The 25,078-nt window shown below is 37.8% G+C and overlaps 2 protein-coding genes across 6 annotated transcripts in view; both read right to left on the reverse strand.

The window, feature by feature from the left end:
- Positions 1-2,957, reverse strand: part of mink1 (misshapen-like kinase 1) — a 33,950-nt gene extending 30,993 nt beyond the window's left edge. For all 5 annotated transcript variants that reach the window (XM_043240386.1, XM_043240384.1, XM_043240385.1 and 2 more), the window contains exon 1: positions 1,708-2,957. In XM_043240386.1, the coding sequence (XP_043096321.1) occupies positions 1,708-1,764 (57 nt within the window). In that variant the 5' untranslated portion in view covers positions 1,765-2,957. The remainder of the gene's footprint in view (positions 1-1,707) is intronic.
- Positions 2,958-4,179: 1,222 nt separating this feature from the next.
- Positions 4,180-24,802, reverse strand: pld2 (phospholipase D2). Its single transcript, XM_043239938.1, has 26 exons — positions 24,643-24,802; positions 24,308-24,433; positions 21,103-21,231; positions 20,013-20,140; positions 19,799-19,941; positions 19,598-19,691; positions 19,454-19,519; positions 18,657-18,715; positions 18,406-18,540; positions 14,428-14,538; positions 14,165-14,308; positions 13,967-14,050; positions 13,129-13,207; positions 12,885-12,995; positions 12,550-12,744; positions 12,278-12,434; positions 11,828-11,946; positions 11,608-11,721; positions 11,380-11,484; positions 10,258-10,346; positions 10,064-10,177; positions 9,929-9,978; positions 9,539-9,673; positions 8,962-9,115; positions 6,601-6,718; positions 4,180-6,229 (listed from the first exon to the last, which is right to left on the reverse strand). The coding sequence occupies exons 3-26, from the start codon at positions 21,206-21,208 to the stop codon at positions 6,005-6,007; spliced, it is 2,835 nt and encodes a 944-aa protein (XP_043095873.1). The 5' UTR covers positions 21,209-21,231; positions 24,308-24,433; positions 24,643-24,802; the 3' UTR covers positions 4,180-6,004.
- Positions 24,803-25,078: the final 276 nt, after the last annotated feature.

Below are 25,078 nucleotides of genomic sequence, written 5' to 3' on the forward strand. Positions count from 1 at the left end.
GTGTCTATGACGGCGTGTGAGAGACGTGCTATGTGGGTGTTATATAGGACAGCTATCAAACAATGAGCTCAAGTGAATCATCGTGCTCTTTCTCCATCTCCAGGGGCAATATCAGACGCATCACACCCTGGAGAGCCGTGCCCAGGAACTCACTGTACCAACACACAAGACAGAAGGAAAGTTACGGCCAGAGCTCTAACGTTTATGGCTTATTCACAACCCCACTAACACACTAAACTGCTTAAGTGTCAAAAGAGGGATACTGTTTACTTCCAGCCCACACGGCTCAAATCAGTTGTTCAGGAAGGATGAATATCTCTGTATTCCTAAGCCTTAAACTACCAGGGTGTCTACTTAAAACTATTAAAATGCTTTTGTTCATCGAAATAAAGCTGGAAAGTAAAAATATAAATATTAGATGAAAAAAAAAATGGAAATGTTGCCTTGGCAACTAACTAAATGACTGGAGAAGTCTAGTATGCATCATCGGAGAGAGATCTGTCATTGGAAAGGAAGACGATTTCGACTGAGGCTTAATGACAGGTCATAAGTGTTCAGGTTTGAGGTGAACTCCTAACTAGAAAGAAAAAAAAAAACTAAAACTGAGATAAAAACTTAAATAATAATAAATTACTAATAAATTAAAATTAAAAATATAAAAGTAACTATAATACTCACAAATATCAATTTAACACCAGACATTTAGTAAATGTTTTGATATTTGTGCAGGAATTCACCTAATTAGTGAACTTAATTAGCCCATAGAGACTGGATTAGCCACCTGCTAACATGCCACTAAGCTAGATGACTAGATTAGCCTTCTGCTCCCACATGAACTACACAGGAACTATTCCGGTATACAACATATGCTATGCTGAGATTTGATGCTATTTTTGCAATAAAATTTCTTTAATATATTACAGTTTTTAAATCAAATCAACTCCATTCTTAGTTGCACTTAAAAAAAAACATTTTAAAAATCTCTCTGTCCCCAAACATTTGAACGGCGGTGCATGAGATAAGAGATTAATCGTCGCTAAAACATATTAGGCAGGTTTCCTGCTAAAACAGAGTTTGGTAAAGGATTATCATCTTCTTGCCATGAAGCCTGGATTAATGTCAAGATGGTAATCTGCCCACTTCTGCATACTAACTGGGCGACTAATTTTCTCCCTTCAGTTGTTGATGTAAAAATATCCGATATATCCATTAACCAGCACTTTCCAACAGCTGGCCTGCAAGGAATTCGTCCAATAAATAAAATTAGTCCACTAAATCATTGTATGTAAACACAAAGGGCGAAGGCCTAAATGGAAAGCTACACTAATGTTTTGCAGGGTATTCCCCATATAACAAGAGAGCTATTCTAAGATTACAAAGCCAGCCTATTCAGTGTCAACACTTATTTGCAAGGTAGGCCCTCCCAAAACCAACCGTGCCAGAGACAGTGAAAGCTAGACTTCCATATGCACACACACAGAAATACATAAACACTTCAGGCCTGGATTATTAGATTACACGATGCACGCCTAAGATTTAACTGCTCACAAAACATAATCGATCACGAGCTAGTAAACCTTTAAGATTATTACTTAAATCTCGCTGATGTGTTTGCACCATCCCTCATAACCCATCGCGACGGCACAGTTATGATTTGTTTGGGTGTGAAGGCCTCTGGCAGGTGCAGGCAGGTGAACAGTAACTCACCCGCAGGGCGGCCAGGTCGATGTCATCCAGACTCCGCGTAGGTGCGTTTTCGGACATTTTTGCAGGATTTCTGAAGGAAAATATAAACTAGGTACTCCGAAAGCGCAGCTACGACCGCGCTATTATTTTATTACAATGTTTATTTCAAGGGACAGTTCAGAAAAACTTGTGAGGTCTCTGGAGAAACATTTGGCTCGTCCCCGCCGCGACCAGTTTAACCGACAACAGCTGCAGGATTTCTGACCATAAAATGTTTGTTTCTTCTTTACCGGAGAACAGAAGGTTCTTTAAGGCCAAGTGATCCGGTTCTTCGGGCGAACGTTAGCCGGAGACGACCGAGAAATGCCTAGCGAGCATTTATCGATGATGAAGGCTGAGGTTGAGCCTATAATCCCGAAGATTGCATGGCAACATTTACATGAGCTTGAGTCAGATGTGCCACACTGCGCTCCGTCTCTACACTCATTTTGGCAGCACTGCGTAAGTTAAACCCAGCCTGCCCCCGTCACAAACGGCAGATTAATATACGCACGAACCGTGCGAATCGCAAAATGGGTAAATCAAGAGGCTGAACTTCGCGATAAGTCAGAAGCCGAGCTCCTAAACAGCCGCGCTCGTGATATCCGCGTCAATCTGCCTCTGCCGTCATGTTACGGCGCAACCCACGCACACGCCTTAAAACAGGACCTCTGTGTGTATTTCGATGGCACTGCTCGGCTCGGTTAATGTCCACAGTTTTTAAAAAGTCTCTGCAATGTGTACGGGGTTGAAACGCGCGGTCCCGGTGTCAAAAACAAGAAGTGTTTACGTCGAATAATATTCCGCCCGCCTGGCAAACTTTCATTCCCTCCTGCCGTCAGTCAGCGGCACCTCCCGGTTGTGCGCAAAACCTCCGCCGATTTGTTGGAGAAAAAGAGAGGGGGACGAACGGAAAACCATAAACAGTCCCTTGTTTTCAGCCCGGACCCTTTATGGCAGCGGCTGGTCACGATGCATACGTAATACGAATTATTATTCAGATATTTCCTAACGAGTCGCCACGGGAATCAACTTTGTCCTTTTGCTTGTAGCGTTGTATGTTTTGATGTGTCAGATTGAACTTCTCTCTCCTGTCTTGGTATGATCCTATTCCTACTTCTGTCTGTGGTCGGGCTGTGACGTCCCTCCTCTGCAAGAATACACAACACTCTGTTTTCCAGCCACTTTGTTTTTTTTTCTCTCTCTCTCTCTTCCTCCCTCCCCTGCACTCCTCACTCCCGTCTTCCTGGAGTGTTGAAGTGCTACGGTGCTGCAACAGGGACAAACTACCTTAATAAGCTAGTTACAATAGAGACAGGTGGTACCGGGGTAAAATCTCCCTAACTATTGCAACATCACACACGTCGTTTTTCTATAATTTACTTTCAGTTGACTTCTGTTGCCTTTTATAGCAAGTTTCCCTTTTATATTTAGTTCTTTAAGTACTTACCGTTCAACATAACTAAGTCTACACTTCTAAAAATAAAGGCGATGCCATAGACCTTTTTGTGACTAAATGGTTCTATAAAGAACCTTTAACATCTGAAGAACATTTTTTTTTGTTGGACAAAACGTTCTTCGTTTGTTGTGAAAGAATGTTCTTTAGATTATACAAAGTTCAAGATTCCATGGGATCACTGTGAAGAATATTTTAAACACATTTATTTTAAGATTGTGACCCTCTAGCACTAATGTAACGTATAATTTAGTATGTTTATTAAAGGAATATTTTACGACAAAAAAGCACTGTCATCGTTTTTAGCCTTTATTACTGCCTTTCTATTGTAGAAATATGTAACAAAATCAGTTTTAGTTGTGTGTGTTCATCCGTATAATAGACGTCAATGGTCAGCAAAACATTTAGTTACCAGCATTCCTCAAAGTATCTTGTTTTGCTGTCTGCAGGGGAAAACATCAGGTTTGGAATGACATGAGGGCGAGCTGTTTATATGATAACTCAATTTTCTTAAAATGTTTCCTCCCTTAACTATCTTGTCCCACTTTAAGTGGGTTTTCTCATCATTACTGATTTGTGTTTTTCTTTTATACTTGGTTTCTATAATAGTCTCCCTTAAATTTAGTTTTTCTTCATGTATTATATTCTGTTTCTGATTGATCTCGTGTTCATATTTTCGTGTTGTTTGCTCTGTACGGTGTGCTTGAGTTTATGAAAAGTGCTGTATAAAAATGCATCGTTGTTGCCTAGTCCTCTTCAGTATGTAAGCAAAATGTCTCACTTCTGTCTTTGTAGGGGACATACCATAGATTTATATTGTTTTTGTACTAAGCAACAGATATTTTCTAACTACAAACCCAAACCTACATAATTTTGAACATTTTTAGTATTTTAATGTATTGTTTGCTTTGTAAATTTCAGGTTTTATTATCCTTTTAGACTTTAGGTCCCCACAATGGAGAATAAACCTGTGCACACACACACACACACACAACAAGACTTGTGAATTAATACATTTATTTAAATGTCCATATGATAGAAGTTAGATGGAGGGAAAAAATTTGATTGCTCACCGGTTTACAAACAACTGTGATACATATTTATAGTCATCAATCCAAAAATTATCTTGTACATTTAGAAAAAAAAAACACGCACACACTTATAAACCTTAGTCAGGGTAGCACCAAATTTAATTTCTGACAGAAATGAAAACAAAGCTGTGAGGGAAAGCAGTGTAGTTTGTTCAACTGATTGTACTGTTTAACAAGCAATTTGTTTAGCTTACAAAAAAATAATATTTAAAACAAAACCTCCGTAAAACAAAAAAAACATAATAATAGTGAGTTTGTTTTGAAAGAGTGCATGCCATTGTAAAGACTGTTCACAGCATAATTTTCATCTGAAGAAAATTCAGTTTGGCATCTACCCTAGGAAAGGCCTATGCAGATGTCCAAAAGTTGTGAAAACACATAGTGTTAGCCAAGATTCATTTAAGTATTAGTAAGTGAGTTTTGCTTTTTAAATAAAAGCAATTTTATGTAAATAAAGTATAAAATGTGCAAAAGCAGATATGTTAATATGCCTTAATAGGAATAGAAATTTAAAAAGATCAGAACTGTTACTTCATAAAGGTGATTGCTTGATGCGATTGGAATGTTTACAGTATAATAACGGTCATGTCTCCAGTGGTCAAACACTAAAACATTCTCTTCAAGTGCAGACGATGTCAACTATATAACATTCTACAACATTACACACGCAGATTAGTGATCGTGGAAGTGGGGCACGGACAAAATTAGCATTGCTTGTTTGGCCTCCAGTGTACTCTCTACTTGTGTCAACACCCCCTCCAAAAAACCAAAAGTGGAATCTTCTGGGCTGCTGACATTATTACATAACAATAATTTCTCCTGGTTGTCATGGAGATTTGAGGGGGTGATAAATGTTGAGCTGAGACTCCCCCTGAATATCTCACCATGTTTGAAGCCCCACCTGATCCCTGCTCCGTAACACTCCCCCTCTACCTGTTTCAAAAAAAAAACATTACATAATTTCTCTGACCAAGTATGCCAGCATACCCTTCGCCTCGACACGCACACACAGTTATACGTGTTTTTACGGTTCGTCTATTTTTTCCTGCTTCTTCTCAATCTCTTCCTGCCTCTTTCTTTCGTTCTCTCTATCTCTCTCTCTCTCTCTCAGCAGCCAAGACCAAGTCAGCTCTTTATACCCGTCACCATAACAACCACAAATGTTCTGACAGATTTGCTGCCACTGCATTGAGAGGTGTAGTGCACACAAGAAAGAAATAAAGAGAGAGGGAAAAGGAGGTAAAGCAGCACCATCCACCCACACACATTCACAACAATAAATGTACGTTCTGTTCCTCGGTCATCAAAAATACTCTCTCTCTCTTTTTCGCCTGATTCGCTCTTCTTTCCTCATTTGATATGCAGCACTTTTAATTCTCTGCCATTTTACCTACATAGATCGTGCCAATCGTGGTCGTAATGGCCATTTGGAATTTTTTCTTTTAATTTCATTGTATTTTCATATAATTAGCAACTACATTATGTGATTCTCCTGGTATAAACACGTTTATCTTCTTATGCAAGAACATTTTTTTTGCGTTTCTACACTAATTTCGTTAGTGTTTAGAGCTAATCATCCATTTACTACCATTACTTTAGTCCAAACCAAAATGGACAAAAAGTGTGGCTGAAAGAAAACACCATAGCTTCCAGCTTAGTTAGCAGACGTGTGATATTTTAAGCTCTGAAATCTTCTGTTTCACTGGCATGCTTCACTGGAAAGTCTTCCTTGCTAGGTCCACACCTCCATAGGAACCATTCGTTCTTTACTTTTAAGAGGTGGGAGAAGGTACTCCTCGCACAGGAAGTGCAGCGGGAAATGGACCAGGATGCCCTGGATGGCCTGTATTTCTTCTTTGGCTTTCTCCGGGTCGGTAAGACTGAGGTTTTGAGAATTTACATGTTCTTGCAGCTCACGCAAGTTGCGGATGGAGTCCAGTGGAAGACATCGGAAGACCTACACAGTGAAGAAAAGATTTCAGTACAAACACTGGTCTAATGTTACAATTTCAAAACATTTAATCCTGATATTAATACTGTAACTAGTACAATCACCCACTGGGATCTCTGGGATTAGAGTAGTGAATGTAAATATACGGGTAATGATAGCGCAGAAGTGTATGAGAGTGGTGCTATTGTCTGATGGCTTTACTGCAGGACTACTGCACAACCTGCAAATTACAGTAATTACAGGTTTTGCCATAGTTTAGTTCCGCGCTGAGTGATTTTGTACCAATTCAAATCTTTTACAGTGACTTTAAACGAAAACCTTTAAGACATGAGGAAAACAAAATGGCTTAGTGGGAGAACACATGCTCTGTCCCTCACCTTCTCATAGATGATGGCATTTGTTTGCGCGATTTTGTTCCAAACGTCATTGAAGAAATGATCACAGACTGGATCATCAATGTTCAGATTCGGATCAGATGTTGCTCCGAGAAGTACGCTGTGGAAAAGAGGTAAAGAATACATTTTATAGGTACATTTAAGTATCTATTTATTTAGAAAAGTGAGTCTTGCGATTTGACTCTTTATTAAAGGGATAGTCCAAAATTTTGGTCATTAATTACTTACCCTCATGTCGTTCCAAACCCGCAAGACCTTTGTTCATCTTTGGACCCCAAATTAAAATATTTTAAAAGGAATATTTCCTAACATTTAAGGAATGTTCTTAAGATGAAATCCAAGAGCTTTCTGACCCAGCATAGACAGCAATGCAACCAAAATGTTCAAGGCCCAGAAAGGTAGTAAGGTCACTGTAAAATAAATCCATGATGAATCTTTATTTTTCTTTTCTTTCCACACAAAAGTATGCTTGTAGCTTTATAATACTGATGTCATATGGACTATTTTAATGTGGTAGCTGTGCTTTTGTCTATTCAGGGTTAGAAAGCTCTTCGATGAACAAAGGTCTTACGGGTTTGGAGAGACATTTAAAGTTTTGGGTGAAGTCTCTCTTAAAAAGCATGTTCAGATCAGCAGTTTATTTGCTTGGTTAAACTGTTACAATAACGCATTTTCTGAGCGGCTTGGTTGAGTTTCACAATGCAACACTTAAATGGACCGAAGCATGTTGATAAATATCACATGTGAGCAATGCCACCCTCCCTCGTTGGTCAGACTGTTCGTAAGCCATTTAGTTCTGGGATTTCCGTTTATTACAACATTTGTTCAATTCAGGATGAACGGACAACCCTGCTACACAATCTCTGTTGCCATTATCTCATATTTTCAAACTTTAACCATATCATATCGAAAGGCAATTTAATAAACACTTCGTACATCAGGAGGAAGTCAACATAAAAAAACCCCCAAGAAAATACCAAAAACTCATTTAGAATGATACAGTGAATACTTGGGGTGCCCTTTCTGTAGAAAGTCTCATAAAGCAAAAAATGTCAGCTGTGAAAACTATTACACGAGGAGATTAGTGTGTAATAATTCAATCAAATCAAAGGACCCAGAGACGGGCATTAACTCAATCACTTGAGGTCACATCCCAAGGCCAGCAGTGAAAGGTGCTGCAGACACACGCATCATTAGAAGCATCTTACTGTTTCCCTTGGCAACCAAGAGATGTTCTGGTAGCTGGCAGTATGGAACGCAGCGTGCCAACACAAATTGCTCTGCTCACACACGCGCACACCTCTCTCTTTCACTCACACACTCCTACACAGACAGGGGAGAAGTTGGACAAAATGGGAAGCTGAGGTGCTTCACTGCACAAACACAAATCTATCACAGCTACAGAGCCCCTCTCACGTTATACAGCTATGTTAAAATGTATTCTGAGGGAATAAAGGCAAAAAGATTGATCGTCTCTTGACCATTTATGATATGGTACTTTTCTCTGGTAGCATATCTTAAATTAAATGCTTTAAGTTTTCACAAAAGCCTTGCTTCATGCTGATTCACATAAATAAATTGTGAGAACCATTTACATTTACATTTTTTATTAGTCCAGACGCTTTTTTATTGAACCATTTATTAAAAGAACTGGCTTATAAGAGTCATTTGTTCTGAATTGAGCTGTTCTACCATTTTAAATTTTGAAAGTTCTGGAGAGTGATTTGAGCCTCTTTGAGATGGTACCATGCGTCGCGCCGCTAGCAGATCTCAGTGTGTAGATTTTTTTTATACCTTTCAATTAGCAAGAACAGCTTAAAGCTTTCAAATGAAACAGTAAAATTATACTGATAATGTTACAAAAGTTCTATTTTAAATAAATATTGTTCTTTTGACTTTGTATGTATGATCTATTCACCAAAGCATCCACAAAAGGTTTCCACAAAAATATTGAGCAGAGCAACTGGTTGCAACATGTATATTTGTTCCTGTTTGCAGTTTGTGAGGACAGCGCAACAGAACGATGTGTTTTCTTGCCATTATTTTTGGTACACAGCCTTGTTATCTCACCACATTGGATTCAGACTGAAAACTCATGTTGTGGCGCAGTAGAGTCAGTGCTGGAAATGCAGGAGGATCCGGCTTTCTGAGCCTCCATGCAAAGCAAGTGTAAAGAAATTTTCATTTACTATTCAAATGTCCTTGCCTTTTGCAGGTTTTCCATGATCATAAAAATCCCGATGCGATTTTCTGAAGTCTGTTTGTCTTAGGTGGTGGTTTTGACACTTTCTAACTCGGAATAAATCCGCAAAGCTGCCTTGGACACAAGTACTGCATACGCACCTGAAGCACTCTTTCCGTAAAGCAAGTGCTAGTGGTCCAGCCTGGTACTCCTCTCCGTTCATGACTGAGGGAACTCTTTCCTCATCCTCTACCAGCACTGCTAGCTCACTGTCACGACTTCCCAGCATGCTCCTGTCATTGATGTTGGCTGACCCTGAAGAACATAATGAAGAATTTTGAATTTGAACATTATTCCAATATTCACCAGCAGGTGGTATTTGGAGCTCATCTTTATCATCCAAATAATAAATACCTTGGACCATTTATTAACAAATTATAATCCAGGGTTAATAACGCCCCAATGATATTTAATGTGAAATGATACTTCAGAAATCATTCTAATAAGCTGATCTGATACTCGAGAAACAATTATTACTGTTACTGCTGAAAATGCTTTTGTGGAAACCATGGTATTTTTTTAAATTTGCAATAGAAATATTTTGTAACATTATAAACATCTTTACTGTCACTTTGGATACATTTAATGTAGCCTTGCTAAATAAAAATAGGTAATGTAAATAAAAACGGTTTTGAAGGTTTCCTGGGTCACGGCAAATTGTGTCTTACTGTGTCTCACCTATGATGTAGCAACGGTCGTCAGCAATGAGGGCTTTGCTATGGACGTAGATGAGCTCTGTTACAGGGGACTGGCCAAGCTCAGAGTGTGTCCGCAGACCACAAAGAGAAATGTACCGTGTCCATTCATCCTGCACTAATGGGGAGATGAGACAGTCATTACAACAATAAATGACACACCATCTGTATGATTGGTTAATGCACCGAATGTTATAATGCATGGCTGAAAAAGCAACAACTAAATCATAAACGATAAACTAAATCATTTAGAGCCACTTTTATGAGACGCGTGAAGTGAAAGGGGCAGATGGAGAATGAGACAGGATCCAAAAAAAACGTACTAGACTGGCAGAATTACAGACAGCTAAATATGTTTCTGTCAGATACTTACTGTGCTCCTTTAATCTTGAGAGAATGGAGTGTTCTCCTCGATTGATCGTTCTACAGACAGAAAAAGTTCTGTTAGCAAAAGTGCTGTGAGAGCGTGTGTATGATTGCAGATGTTTGGCAGGGCTGCTGTGTGTACCGGTAGGTGAAGTGCAGGATAGCCTGAATGGCATTTCCTCCTCCCTGACTGATGTCACCCTCAAAGCCAGGCAGCAGAGGAATCACGACAAACACCCTGTACTTCTTCCCCTCACTGTAACAATGCAAATAAAGCTCAGACTACATGCTAAAAAGACACTAAACTTGTATATTTTTTTTAAAGAGGTAACAAACCTGTGAGCCCGTAGGATCCGTTTGACAATAGCATCACCAATGGTATTGAATACGTACTTCTGATCTGAGCAGCTGATGAAGAACTGGTTCTGAAAAAAAAGAATTTAATTCATCTCATATGTGAACTATAAAACAGGCCACTGCAAGATCTAGTTCATGGTCCGGTCCATTATTCACACTAGCACTAGTACATTCACTGCACTGAATTTTTCTGTAGCCAAAGACCAAGAGCTGTATTGTATATAAATGAAATGCATAATATTTCAATTAACTATTCTATAAATAACTATTTATCTCCTACTATTTGTTTCCTAGGCTTTTTTGGGTGAACTATAACTTTAACAATATCATATAACCTTGTCAGGATTACCTCATTACTTGTGTAATTTGGCTCATTTGTAGACTTTTGTGATGTAGATGTTTGTGATGAATAGGCTAGTATACAATCAGGAAAATGAATTAAATTTGAACCTGTATATTATATATATATATATATATATATATATATATATATATATATATATATATATATATATATATATATATATATATATATAGTAACTATAGTAACTTGAGAACATTCTTATTAATAAATAATTTCTAATGTCCACCACTTAATAATAAATAAATAATAAATAAGTGAATTAAACAGTTTATGTCATTTTAGTTACCAATAACATTGCAGTACTGTTTTACATATTTTAATGTACTTCAATACATTTTTCAAAATTTCATCTGGACAATGTCAGTGTTTATTGACAAATGTCAAGTTTTTAAATTCTCAAACATAAAAATTTCAGCACTCAGTGTAAGCCTATTTCTGTAGGGACAAACATTTTCTCTGGCTGTAGTATAAGCTCATCTGTTCCATTCTTCTTAGTTTAGCTGACTTGCATTAGGACCCTGTTTCTGAGCAGGAGGCAAAAGCAGAGGGCTATTGTGTGTTGCCAGCTGAATGCAGTAGAATCACATGATCCTAGTGGGAGAGAACACTGCAAACAACTCTACAACACTGAGACTTTGTGTGTGAACAGAGAACTGTGTCTGTTCAGCTCTGTGTGTATGTGTGTGTGTGTGAATCAGAGGCAAATGCTTTTGGTAAGGTCATAGACTTTGTGTTACCTCTAGATAAACGTAATGCTCGCTGTTCTCAATAACATGTATATAGGCATTAAGGATGGAATGTTCACATGTGCCAGAAGACCAGCGATCAACAGAACGAAGAACCTGGGAGAAAAAGAGAGGGGACAATGAAATAGGAACTGTAAATATATAGATAAAGACAGAAGAAAATAAATTAAATAGGTGGAAACAATGAAAAGAAGAGAAAAGCAACATGAACGTTTGTACCTGTACAGAGGCTTTTGTGGCACCAGGGATGGTGAATGGCAGTTTATCTGCAGTGCAGTGAGATTTCGGCAGTAGGTATGGGTAAAAGTCATCCTTGTACTTGTTCTTAAAGATCTTAAAAGACACAAGAATACAGTAAAAAGCAATGATAATAAAGATTTTGAAGTGACTGATTGTAAGAACAATAACAAACATTAAAAATACCATTTTTATTTCTGACCTTAGTGAAGTTCCAGCGCTGGATGAAGTGTCGTGCAAGATCTCTGGCTGCTTTCCCATGATGCACCGCACCCAGGTCTCGCCAAGGGATGCGGGGCACCTGAGTCCTGTCAACATTGTCTGAAGAGGAAAAAAAAAAAGAAGCTATAATACTGCAACAATTTACATTTTTATTACAAATGAAAATCATTATTTTAAATATATATTTAATATTTCAGTTTTACTTAATATTTATTAATCAAATGAATGCACCAAAATGTAAAAAAAAAAAAAAAAAAACACATACTAATATATTATGATTAACGCATAATGCTATTCATAAAAAATATATCTAGTAATGCAACTAGTAATCTAGTGTACCAAGAACTAAATAACCAAATTAGGCTGTAATAGATTTTCAAAAAAAAAAAAAAATGTAAGTAATAATGTAAGGCTGCATTGGAATGTGTACCTTGAAAGGGCTGGTCCAGCTGTGTCCAGTCCCTCTTGATAAAGTTGCTATAATCTTTTCCCAGCCACAAGAGGGCATTACAGCTCAGATCCACTTCATCACCACACTCCGACACAAGATCCGTCAGAGGAACTGCAGAGCCATCCACAGCATCAGACTGACACAGGAAGATAAGGAAAGGTATAAGAGGGAAATTAAACATAGAAAGATAAAGAGGAAGAGACAGAATAATAAATTGATGTGCCTATCATATCTACTGGCTATAACTATACCTCTGGGGCAGCCTCTGCATTACTGGCTGTTTTTGAGGGTGTCAAATCACTCAGCCTATAGTCGCTGTCATCCCACCTCCCAAACGCCAGATCCAACCCACCCACAAAGGCCACTGATTGGTCGATGGCAACCATTTTCTCATGATGAGCCCAGAGAAACACAACTGAGGCAACATGATCAGGGTGACGCATAACCTAAGGCAAAAGAAGTGCAGACTGAGTCACTCATAACACGGCCAGAAAAAAACACAGTAAGACATGATCTTGATAAATGACAAAAGTGGGAAGGATGAGAGGACAAACGGCGGTAATAAGACGTGTGTAGTACATCAAACCTTAATATTGGGGTGAAGGTTCATCAGTGTTCTCTTGCTGTAGCCACTGCTGATACCCAGAGCCAGTTCCACCTCCTTATACAACAACACACACACCTTCACGCCCTGTTCCTAAGCACGCACACACAGACAATTATAGTTATTAGAAATTATTGTCATAAAAGAAGTGCATTTTAAGATTGGAGGGAATTTATTTAATATACAGTATAAAAGATTATGTAATGTGAAGGGTTTTGTCCCATACTGCTTTGCGTTTGAGAATCTTGTCCAAACGCCAGTACATTCCTGTAGCTGGACGTTTAAGGAAAACCTCTGGACTGAGCCTGCAGAGAGAACAATTCAAATATTTTCACAACACTTTAACTTATATTTTCAACATGTTGAATATATGACATCAGACTAAACAATGGCAACAAATATTGTAACTAAATCGCCAGTATTTCCAGTATCCGACTGTGTCTATTTAGCTAGTACAAAAGTTTAAGGAACGGTAAGCTTTTTCAAAACTTTCATGCATTACTTTGATCCAAAATAAACAAACAATATTAATATTGTGAAATATTATTACAGTTTAATCATATCTATTTTACTCTAGTCTTTAGTGTTACGCAATCGTTAAAGAAATCCTTTCTAATATTCTTATCTGGTGATCAAGTGTCTTTTCCTATTATTATTAATGTAAAAACATTTGTGCAGCTTAATATTTTTGTGGAAATCTGATACATCTACATTTATTTATTTAATTAACAAAGTTCAAAAGAACAGCATTTATTTGAAATAAATAAATCTTCTGTAACATTAAAAATGTCCTTGTCACTTTTTCACTTTCGATCAAATTAATATTGTCCTTGCTGAAAGAAAAAACTAAAACTTTTAAATGGAAGTGTACAGTATATATAGCCTCCAAAGGGGAGCATGCGACATGATTAGGATACAATAAGGAAGTAGACTTCCTTTCAAAAGACGTTACTATCCAATGAGACCACGGAAGGAGAAAACAGGCACTCTGTGGGAACATTCATGTCTGCTGACCCATTCAGGCCACGTACTGTACATGTGTGTGTGGAAGAAATGACACTTACCACCAATCAGTGATGAAGATCTCCTCCTTGGCTTGTTCCAGGGCATCAGCCACGTCTGAGAAATAGCCATTTCCATTGACATACCTGCCAATTAACCAATGAGCCATTTACTCAACACCCGCTCCGTTAAACTATTTAATCAATCAGATTTCCTTGATCGAAAGTTAATCAGAGGACACATTAAATAAATGCACACACCACTTTGTAAGAGTGTCCGGTCTGGGGGGGGCAAAGCCTTCAAAGCGATGCGTCTGGAGAAAATCACTGCGCTCAGCGAGACTCCGAATCTCATGACTCCACCACTGGGCCTGCCTGTAGCTACTGCACTTAATCACCAGCTTCCTACAAAACACAAACAAATACTAGCTGTGGCTGCACACGTCTCTTTAAAACGGTCTGTAAGATCGCTGCAATTAGTTGGAGGACTTCCTTATATTGTTCCTCAGATTTTTTTTTTTTACCTGCTGAAGTTCTCGATGCAGACGCCATGCTTGGTATCAGTGTAAACACGTCCAACCAACACCTTCAGCTCAGGGTCGAACAGCAGCACAAACGACAAAACACCAGTATCTCTGCTCATACACAGCAGAAAACAGAAAATCACTAGAATGTGACATTAAATATTAATTTAGATTAAACAGAAGAAATGTAGCCACTAAATAGCCACTAAAAGCTTGAGGCTATTCAAATTATACACCGAAATAAAAACAACTGACTTTGTCAGGTCATATTGGTAAAACACTACTGTTTAAAAATAAAAAAAATAACAAAGAAAGAAAAAAAAGAAAATTAATTATTTCGTTCAGCAAAATTATATTTTGTAATTAAAAAAAAAAAAAAAAAAAAAAAAAAAAATCCTGAATTTTTTTACCATATATTACACAAAAATATTAACCAGCTTGTAGCTGTACCAACTACAGCTTTACCAACACTGGAACAAACTACATTTAAAAAGTACAATCTTGACGATTTACTATTATTTTTGATCAAATAATTTTAGCATGGTGTCACATCTGTTAAAAAAAAAAAAAAATCAGACATCACGCATTTGTTGTCAAATTAAAGGAAAAAAGGAAGACTATATATGGTTAAAAGAAGGAAGGTAATATATGAAAGTTATCATATCTATGTTAAACATCTAGATAAACAACATATGTTAAGAAGGTCCACACCCAGCTAAGGCCTCTAATCCAGTCACTGAGACAACACCTCTGATTGTTCTTCATGAAGAAACATTACATATGCTTGTGTGTGTACAGTCGTGGGCAAATGTTTTGAGAATGACACAAATATTAGTTTTCACAAAGTTTGCTGCTAAACTGCTTTTAGATCTTTGTTTCAGTTGTTTCTGTGATGTACTGAAATATAATTACAAGCACTTCATACGTTTCAAAGGCTTTTATCGACAATTAAGAGACCTCTGCAATTCAACTGGGCATGCTCTCAATCAACTTCTGGGCCAAATCCTGACTGATAGCAACCCATTCTTTAATAATCACTTCTTGGAGTTTGTCATAATTAGTGGGTTTTTGTTTGTCCACCTGCCTCTTGAGGATTGACCACAAGTTCTCAATGCGATTAATATCTGGGATTTCCAGGCCATGAACCCAAAATTTCAACGTCTTGGTCCCCGAACCACTTAGTTATCACCTTTGCCTTATGGCATGGTGCTCCATCGTGCTGGAAAATGCATTGTTCTTCACCAAACTATTGTTGGATTGTTGGAAGAAGTTGCTGTTGCTGAAGAGGGTGTTTTGGTACCATTCTTTATTCATGGCTGTGTTTTTGGGCAAAATTGTGAGTGAGCCCACTCCCTTGGATGAGAAGCAACCCCACAAATGAATGGTCTCAGGATGCTTTACTGTTGGCATGACACAGGACTGATGGTAGCGCTCACTTTTTCTTCTCCGGACAAGCCTTTTTCCAGATACCCCAAACAATCGGAAAGGGGCTTCATCGGAGAATATGACTTTGCCCCAGTCCTCAGCAGTCCATTCACCATACTTTTTGCAGAAGATCAATCTGTCCCTGATGTGTTTTTTGGAGAGAAGTGGCTTCTTTGCTGTCCTTCTTGACACCAGGCCATCTTCCAAAAGGCTTCACCTCACCGTGCGTGCAGATGCGCTCACACCTGCCTGCTGCCATTCCTGAGGAAGCTCTGCACTGGTGGCACTCCGATCCTGCAGCTGAATTCCTTTTTAGGAGACGATCCTGGTGCTTGCTGGACTTTCTTGGACGCCCTGAAGCCTTCTTAACAAGAATTGAATGTCTTTCCTTGAAGTTCTTGATGATCCTATAAATTGTTGTAGGTGTCTTAGTAGCCACAATATCCTTGCCTGTGAAGCCATTTTTATGCAACGTAATGATGGCTGCACGCGTTTCTTTGCAGGTCACCATGGTTAACAATGGAAGAACAATGCAAAACAAATCACCCTCCTTTTAAGATGTCAAGTCTGTCATTCTAACCCAATCAGCCTGACATAATGATCTCCAGCCTTGTGCTCGTCAACATTCTCACCTGAGTAAACAAGACGATTACTGAAATGATCTCAGCAGGTCACTTAATGACAGCAATGAAATGCAGTGGAAAGTTTTTTTCAGGTTTAAGTTAATTTTCATGGCAAAGAAGGACTGTGAAATTCATCTGATCACTCTTCATAACATTAGCAAATTTTCCAATTTCCAATATTTTTTGGCCATGACTGTATATATACACACACACACACACGCATACACACACACGCATACACACACACGCATACACACACACGCATACACACACACAATGGCATGTCCATCAAAAAACATTGTAAGGAAGTCTCTCAGTTTGTTAGTCTCTGGTCAGCTCTTGTATAATTTATGATCTTCTACCTTTGGTTTCTTTTTGTCAAATAACCAATAACTCACTTAAGCTTACATATTTACCCTCAGGTCTTTATACTAGCACACAATGAAGGGCTGGGCAAAGTTTCACTAATGTTTTCAAGGAAACCGTTCAGTTTTCTAGAACTGGTTGGCCTGTTTGTTTCACACATGATGCATGGATACAGTAACTAATTTTAAGAGGCTCAAGCTATAAAAGCTCATCTTGTTTCCTGAAACTTTTTAAAATGCTGTTAAAATACTGACATAGGCATATAGGGCTGAATGTGACAATCCCGTCTGGTGCTCAATTATTTTAAATTGCATTAGATGTACACTTCCATTTGCACTTGACGCTAGTTCTCTAAAAATCTAGCATCTGTTCTGATTGATGACAACACAGATGACCTCTATACTGACATAGTAAAGCGGAATTTGTTTGACTGGCTTCTAGCCCAAGCACTAACTCCCGCATTATCTCCAACCACAGCTGTAACCTTTGAATGGCCTTCTGTGATTTCGAATGCTGGAAGTAAGCTGCAGGCTGAGGGGGATCAATATGTGTTTTGAGTGACAACCTCTTCCACCCTACATAGTACAATATTGCACAATGCTGCATAAATGAAGGTTTTATTAAGTTACATCAACTTTCGAGCCAAATCAAAAATTTTTACTTTCGAGCATTTAGTTTCGAGCAACACTTAAAATTTTCAAGTAGTCACGAAGAAACCAATGACATTAATAAAGCAGTGAGAGGCAGCAGAGCACTAATATGTTGCTAATGCATAACATAACTACAGAATAAGAAAAACATGTCTTAAAATCCATGTCTGTTATCTTTCACTAGCTCAATTCAATCAACTTCAATATTTAAAACAATTTTCAATACAACTGACATTTGAGAGAATATCACATAAGCCACATAAGACTTTTCAAAAAAACAAAACAAAAAAAACAACCTTTTTTTTAACCATTATAGTGATTATTGTCCTATGGTTGGGACTTACAACCTTTTCTTTGTCGTTATCATTTTCTTCTAATTAAATGCAGCGATGCAGCATGGTGTCAAGGGAAGAAAGGTAATAAATAGGCTGCTTTTAGAAGGTAACATATTTTATAATTTAGCATGTTCTTTCTATTAGTTCTATTACTAGAACTCTCAAGCAAGTAAACTATACTAAGAAAATATCAGTACAACATATTATTCATATTTCACTTTATTTAGTTTATTTAGTAAGGCAATCTGTTTGCATGCTTTTTCTTTAAGCAAGCTCAACTAATTAGATTTTACAGTGTGGTATTGAAAAATATGACTCAAGCAGATGGACGATGAACTAGAACATAGCTGGGGAGTATAAAACACACACACACACACACACACACACACACAGACACAGACACAGACACAGAGAGAGAGAAAGAAACAGCAAGAATGTGTGAATAGCTGATGTGTGTTCTCATGCATTCACAGCTCTGAAAGGCATGTTGTAACTTGAAACAACAAATAAGAACAGAGAGCAGCGTGAAGTAACATAACAGCACACACATGGGTGTGTTTGTATTGTGGAGAAACCCACCTGGACATGTAGAGAAGAAACGAATCCTTCACCACAAGCCAACGACGAGACCAGCGGAAGCAGACTTGATGGTGACCTATGCAGTTGAGCCCCTGGATCCGGTGACCCCCGGATCGTTTAAGAATATAACCTTCACTGTAAAAAACAAAACAAACACATGACTAAAAAAAAGTTACATGAAAAAATGCATTCAGCAACAATAAAATACTACTAAAACTGCAAGAGAAGAAACACACATAACCTGTACTCACAGGCCTTTGGGTCCAAGGTCTCTGATGAAGGACAGTGGACTAATTGCCAGGAAGTCCAACTGAGATCACAATACAAACACTTTATTAAGCAACCATAAAACCCACAATCCCCTGCAAAACGGTTCAATATTTTTCCTTTTGTCTAACTTGAATACACTTTGCGGAAAAAAACACCTCCAGAATTTAGCCAAATCTGAAAAAAAATATTTTTTTTTTGGAGACAGCCAGGCACACCCTTAAACATTACAGACACATATTATGTGTGATACAGTAACAATTATTTTTATGTTGTCCAATAGCCAATATGCAGAAAAGTATTTAATACAGCTTTTTATAATACAGCATTGAATAACTGATAGTCAATAGTAAACAAAGTATACTTTATCTAAAAAAGTAAGTCATTACTAGTCACTAATTATATCTTCAACAGCGTAATTAGATTACTGCACAAACTGCCATCTCCAAAAGGTATTTAATTACTCATTACTAACCCTGACAAGATAATGATTAAAGCATACACATCAAAAGGTTCTTTTAATCCTTTCAAATGAGCAACAGATAACTACAATTATAAATAGTCATAGTTAATAATAGCATAACTAACTATTAACTATGACTATTGCCTCGATATACTCCTAATTACTGCTTATTAATATTTAATAAAGTTGTTGTTAAATTTAATAATTGAGTAGGATTAAGGATTTCGGATAAGGTCTTGCAGAATAAGATTCATCAAAATTTAATAAAATACATGCATGGTAATTATATGTATATAAATATGTGAATACGCTTCTTACCATCCCATGATAGTTCTTGTAGAAAGTGTTTTCTAGCAAGTTGTTTAAATATTCCTCCAGATATTTCTGAAAAACACACATAAATACAATTTAGTGGGCGTGCAACTTTTAAAGGGGTGTGGGCTTGCGTTATTACATAAGTACCGGTTTGCTAGACGTTCTCCTGATTCTATCGGTTCCATGTAGAGTTGGCATTTCCTCTGTCAAACTTGCCATCTGTTGTCTCTGAATGGCAAATCTAATGCAAAAATCACAAGAACAACGAAAGGCGACACCGGGTCAAAACTCCAGCCCAAACCAAATGAAGCTTTGTGAATTTGCATGGGCCTGTGCATGCGAGCTCACCTCCCCAGAGGCAAGAACTGCAGCATCATTTTGTGTTTGTACAGGTCTCTGTGGAGCTCCTGGAAGTGCTTGTACTTTCTTTTTACCATCCATGTGAACTCGCCATGTGTCAGACGGACAGTGTATAGAGTGCATACATGTACCTACAAACAGGATTTTTACACTGTTAGGTATAACACAGCAACGCGTTATTAAGTACAAGCTACAAACGTACCTTAGAGCGGGTGGTGTACCGCTCTGTGTTTTCCACTTTACAGGTGATAGGTGTGCCATGAATGAGAGGAGAGATGCAACCTTCTTTCAGGTCTGCCAGGTGATGTACCACAAAAAAGTCCCGTTCCTCTGATAGATATAGTGAAAGACAAACATAAGGCTGAGACCATAATGCTGTGTAATGTTCTTTTTAATACAACATTTCAGCAAAGCAGCTTGATTGAATTTCTTTTAAATGAGAGCAGCATTCAAGCTGTTTTAATCCACAATAAGAGCAGCATTCAAGCTGGATGAACTCCACAATAATCAAAATTATTTCTTTTTATTATTTTACATTAATTTATCTTATTTTATATTTATATATATATATATATATATATATATATATATATATATATATATATATATATATATATATATATATATATATATATATATATATATATATATATATTTATTTTCTTTTTTTTTTTTTTTGTCCCCTCTGTTGCCAGTTTGAAAAATTGTGACGGGCCTCAGTCTCAACAACGTTTTATCACCAGAGGTCAAAGATCAGAATAGTCACTCAGTTACAGTGTTAATTAAGAAAACAATCATTCTAAAAGCATGTGAAACACTTGTGAAACCAGGGATTGCTCTCTCTGCATTCTACATTTTTTGCAATCTTTTCACAAGGAAGTATAAGGATCCACTGTTACACTATAAGTTCCTGTTCTTAAAAGCATGACTGACATGTGGATGTGGCATTAATAATCTTTTGTTCTTAGAGACAAATAAACGATTAAAAAGATGTCTGGAGGTTAACTGTGAAGCAAATAACTGTTTTTCATATTTGGTGTTGATTGTGCATATCAGAAATATTTTGTATAAACTATTAAAAAAACATGAACGACTCCAAAATTTGGGCATCAAGGTGTGGACATGCAGCTGTGAGGTATGCAAATAATCTACATGGTCATCCTAGCTGTAGGGCAAGGACTGAAAAACAAATCTAATTCCAGCTCGAATCAAACACACACGAACCCAACGATCAAGGTCTTCAAACGCACAAATGTGTGATAATAAATGCTAGGGTAAGCGATTGGTCTCACCGCTGTTGCTTTCAATAGATTTCAACTGATCCTTAGTAAGGTTGCACAGCACAGTGTCCACACATTTCTGCCACCTTTTTGCTGCATCCGTCTCAGAACTAGCCATAAGGCTACTGGACCGCGACTCACCTGCGTAAATACACAAACAAAACAAAAAAATTTGCTATTTTTTGACAGTTTACAAACATGAAATGTAGCGTGATATTAGATAAAACCAGAAACGAACAAACTATTCTCTAGATGTAGAAACAGTGGAGGCTGTTCACAACAGCAGGGACCTGTGCTGAGACCGATGTTCTTCTTCATTTACACAAAATCTTAACACAGCTTCTCTTATCAGTGGTGAGAATGTATCTTGTTCTCAGATACATGCAGTTTAACTTGATTTGTGCACCTTACCATATAAACAATACGAGTATGAAAACACACGATAAGAACACATGTAAAGGCATTTGAAAAAAAATCTACAGGTAGCAGAAAGATGGCTACAGAGATATGGGCTTCTAACAAACAGTGCACTCAGTTCATAAAACCATTCATAAAACCAACCTTTTTTTACTTTTCTTTTAATTGAAAGTATAAATTGAAAGTTTTCTGTTCCACAGCTGGAGTGCAGTTGTGCACTAACAATAACTTTGCTACCCAGGCAAGGTAAAAAGCCTGTAAAAAGCATTTTTACTTTTGCCTTCTATGCGAGTGCCTGGATGTGGATTTTCAATTATTTTTTATTTTCACAATGCGGTCCATTTCTTGTTTTTGAAACGATCCTCTTCTTTCCTTCCATTTTTTTTTTTTTAATTGCATTTCTGTTTATTATTCACATTTGATTTGTTTCTGTTTGTTTGTTCCTTTAGGCTTAAGCCGCATAGCACAATGTGTATGAAAAGACGCATGATTAAAAAAAACACCATTCATTATTGTTATTACTGTACGTGTATTTTACATTCACAGGTGCAGGATTTGTCTGCAATGTTATTATCGCATAATCTGTATTCATTTAAGCACGAGTAAAAATAACTAGGACAAAAAAAGCTAAATCGCTTGTGGCTTTTGGAGTCGTTCCAGATTGTCTTTGGGCTAAATTGTCTTTCTAAAGCAACCTTCCCCACAAAACAAAGGAGCCCATCATTTTAGCAATAAAAGACTGCACTCCAGCTGTGGTACGGATCATTTGTTATCAAGTTACCTCTTTGTTCTTTAGTCCGAAATATAGAAATGACTCGAGTTGACAGAAAACAAATAAAAAGTGGAAAGTGAAATGAAATAGATAACTGATTGATTTCAGCTGGTTTGACATACGTACAGGAAACATCGCGGTCTACCTTTTTAAGTTCATGTAGTACAGTATTTCCCAACCATGCTCTTGCAAGGCCCTCAAAACCACACATTCTGGATGTGTCCCTTGACTGAACTTGATTTAACTCATCAGTGTATTACTAGAGACTTCAATACCTGAAATAGGTGTGCCTAATAAGCGAGAAACATGTTGGGGAATCTCCAGGTGTAGGGCCGTGAAATGGCGCTGTGGTAAGTAATTACCAAAGCAGAGAAAGATACCTTAGGTAACACGATATTAGGCTCTGTAACGACATTTGATACTACTGTGACATCAGCACTAACATAATATGCATCTTATTAACGTCAGGGGACATATGAATATGCAGAATTTACACCGGTATTACTTTTAAGCTATTTTTACATTTTATTTAAAGTATTGAAGTGTTTTTTCAGTGTATCGAATGTAGAAATACACTACTCTTCAAAAGGTTTAAAAAAAAAAAAAAGTATCTATGTTCAACTAGGATGTTACAATGTTAAAAATATTTCTATTAATCTAACAATCCAGACGAATTAAAATATTAAGCAGCACAACGGTTTTCAGCACTGATAATAATAAGAAATGTTTCTTGAGCACCGAATTAGCGCATTGGAAGAAACGTGACACTGAAGACTGGAGTAATATTCAGCTTTGCCATCAGATGAATACATTACATTTGAAAACATCTTACAATAGAAAATTATTATTTTTTAAAAAATGTACATATTTTGCAATATTGCTGTTTTCCCTGCATTTTTGATCAATAAAATGAAGCTGTGAAGTACATAAGTGGCTTCTTCGAAAAACAAATTTTACTGACCCCAAACCTTTGAATGTGGTTGTGTTATAAACTCAGATTGTAAAGAGAGGGCGTTACACTGGCTGACTGTGCCCACTGTTGCCAGGCAACCAGGCTGCAGGTGAAACACTAGACTCAGTGGGACAGAAGTTCAAGTAAACAAGAAAGAGCTAGAAGAAGGAGAGGGAGATTTTCAACACATCATTAACGTATAACACAAAACCAGATCAAACTAACAACAAAACCTTGTATGAGTAAAACGATTTGCCGGAGCATGTCACTCTTGAGATAATGCTGCTGTTTGCATCAGATGATTTCACAATTACCAACTGTTTTGCATAGATATGAAAACCACAGCTAAAATCACTTACTCGGAATATTAGCCTGAGAACGACAGCTGCAACCGCTATTACATTTGTATTGGACAGATAAACCAAATAAATGTATGCCAGATTTGTGGATTTTTAAAAGGTATGCATTAAATTCGGATTCATTCATTAAGCATTATTATGAAAGCAATAAAACGTTAAACAAAAACGCTCTTTCTCTCTCTCGTGTCTCTTTTCCGGTGCTGTGAGCAAACACCTTTCTCGGACACTTTCCGAGAAAAACTCTCCTAACCTGCTTCTACCTGGCAACCCGTATGAGGCCGCCGACTGTTAATCCATCAACAGTCGAAACTAGGATGTGGGAACGAACAGGGTGGCCGCGTCTCAATACCTAGTGAGCTGCCCAACTAGTGGTCATCACGTGTTTACACACTGTGTATCTAGATAAGATAACTCATTCACTGTTGAGACAGAGTCGGTGTTTATGCATCGGCGATCTTTACATCAAGACCATTAACATTCCAGTCTCGTGGTTTCGCGGGACACGTTTTTACCCTCGATTTAACACTCGGATGGCAAATCTAGGCGCCTTAAAACACAGCACACGTGTTTCTAACAGTAAGAGCTGTCAGTCGGGGTGTAAAGACAAGCGTGAGAAAGGCATTTTGCAATTCACTGTAAAAAAAAAAAATGTGCGTGAAGCCTCATTTTCCGATGCAGCGCGATCGTAATACGTCTAACCAATACTTTATTACTCACCACCAAGGAAACTGTCGCGATTGATCCTCGTCTGACACCTTGTAGTTCCGTCGATTGTTATTTCCCAGTTGGACTCAAACTTCTGGATAACTTATCCCCCATCGCAACTCCCGAGGCGTAGGTTTGCTGCAACGTTCAACGTAGACCAACTTCAGAGGCCAAATTTACCGTAAAGCCCCGAGAACGGTCCGCAAGCGGAATGAATACGTGAGTGCATGTGCGTCTGTATTTTACTTGACATTTCCGGCGCTTGTGAAAACGTGTCCATCCTAGGGCAATATTTAATAAACAGACTCTCTCTATAATTCTTGAGCGATTTATTGACGCAAATATACCTGCATCTGTGCCTGGCGTAAACGTCCCACGTGTCCACCGTAACACGCGTAGATGAGACTCGGGATGCTGCAGCATTGATAAGCAGCGTCTTATCACAGAATCCTCACAGACGATAAACGAGCATCTGTGCAGTTCAAACAACACCCTGATGAGACCCACATCAGAGAGCGTGGACCACAGGAAGCAAACGCGTTACAGAAACCTCAGGGTATGGCAGGAAATTAACACTTTCATAGCTGCAGAACAGGAAATGCAGGTAGTCACTGTAGAATTAAAATATCACTTACTGATGAATCAATATGCACTGTGAAAATATAAAAAACCCCCAATGATGTCAGAGTTCATCGTAATTTAGAATTCTATAAATAAGCGATAAAAAACCAAGATGAAAGCTCATTAAGTAAAATCAATGATTCTGTAGATCCATCAGTATTC

This window comes from Puntigrus tetrazona, chromosome 5 (assembly GCF_018831695.1).
Source record: "Puntigrus tetrazona isolate hp1 chromosome 5, ASM1883169v1, whole genome shotgun sequence".
Classification (NCBI taxonomy): Eukaryota; Metazoa; Chordata; class Actinopteri; order Cypriniformes; family Cyprinidae; genus Puntigrus; species Puntigrus tetrazona.

Coding starts and splice junctions, on each gene's coding strand:
- pld2 (XM_043239938.1), bottom strand. CDS start 21,208: ATGGCTAGTTCTGAGACGGATGCAGCAAAAAGGTGGCAGAAATGTGTG. Junction 14,539..18,405: donor TTTCTTCTCTACATGTCCAG/GTGGGTTTCTCC, acceptor GTGTATGAGCAG/AGATACTGGTGTTTTGTCGT. Junction 6,230..6,600: donor ATGCCATCATCTATGAGAAG/GTGAGGGACAGA, acceptor TTCACTGTGTAG/GTCTTCCGATGTCTTCCACT.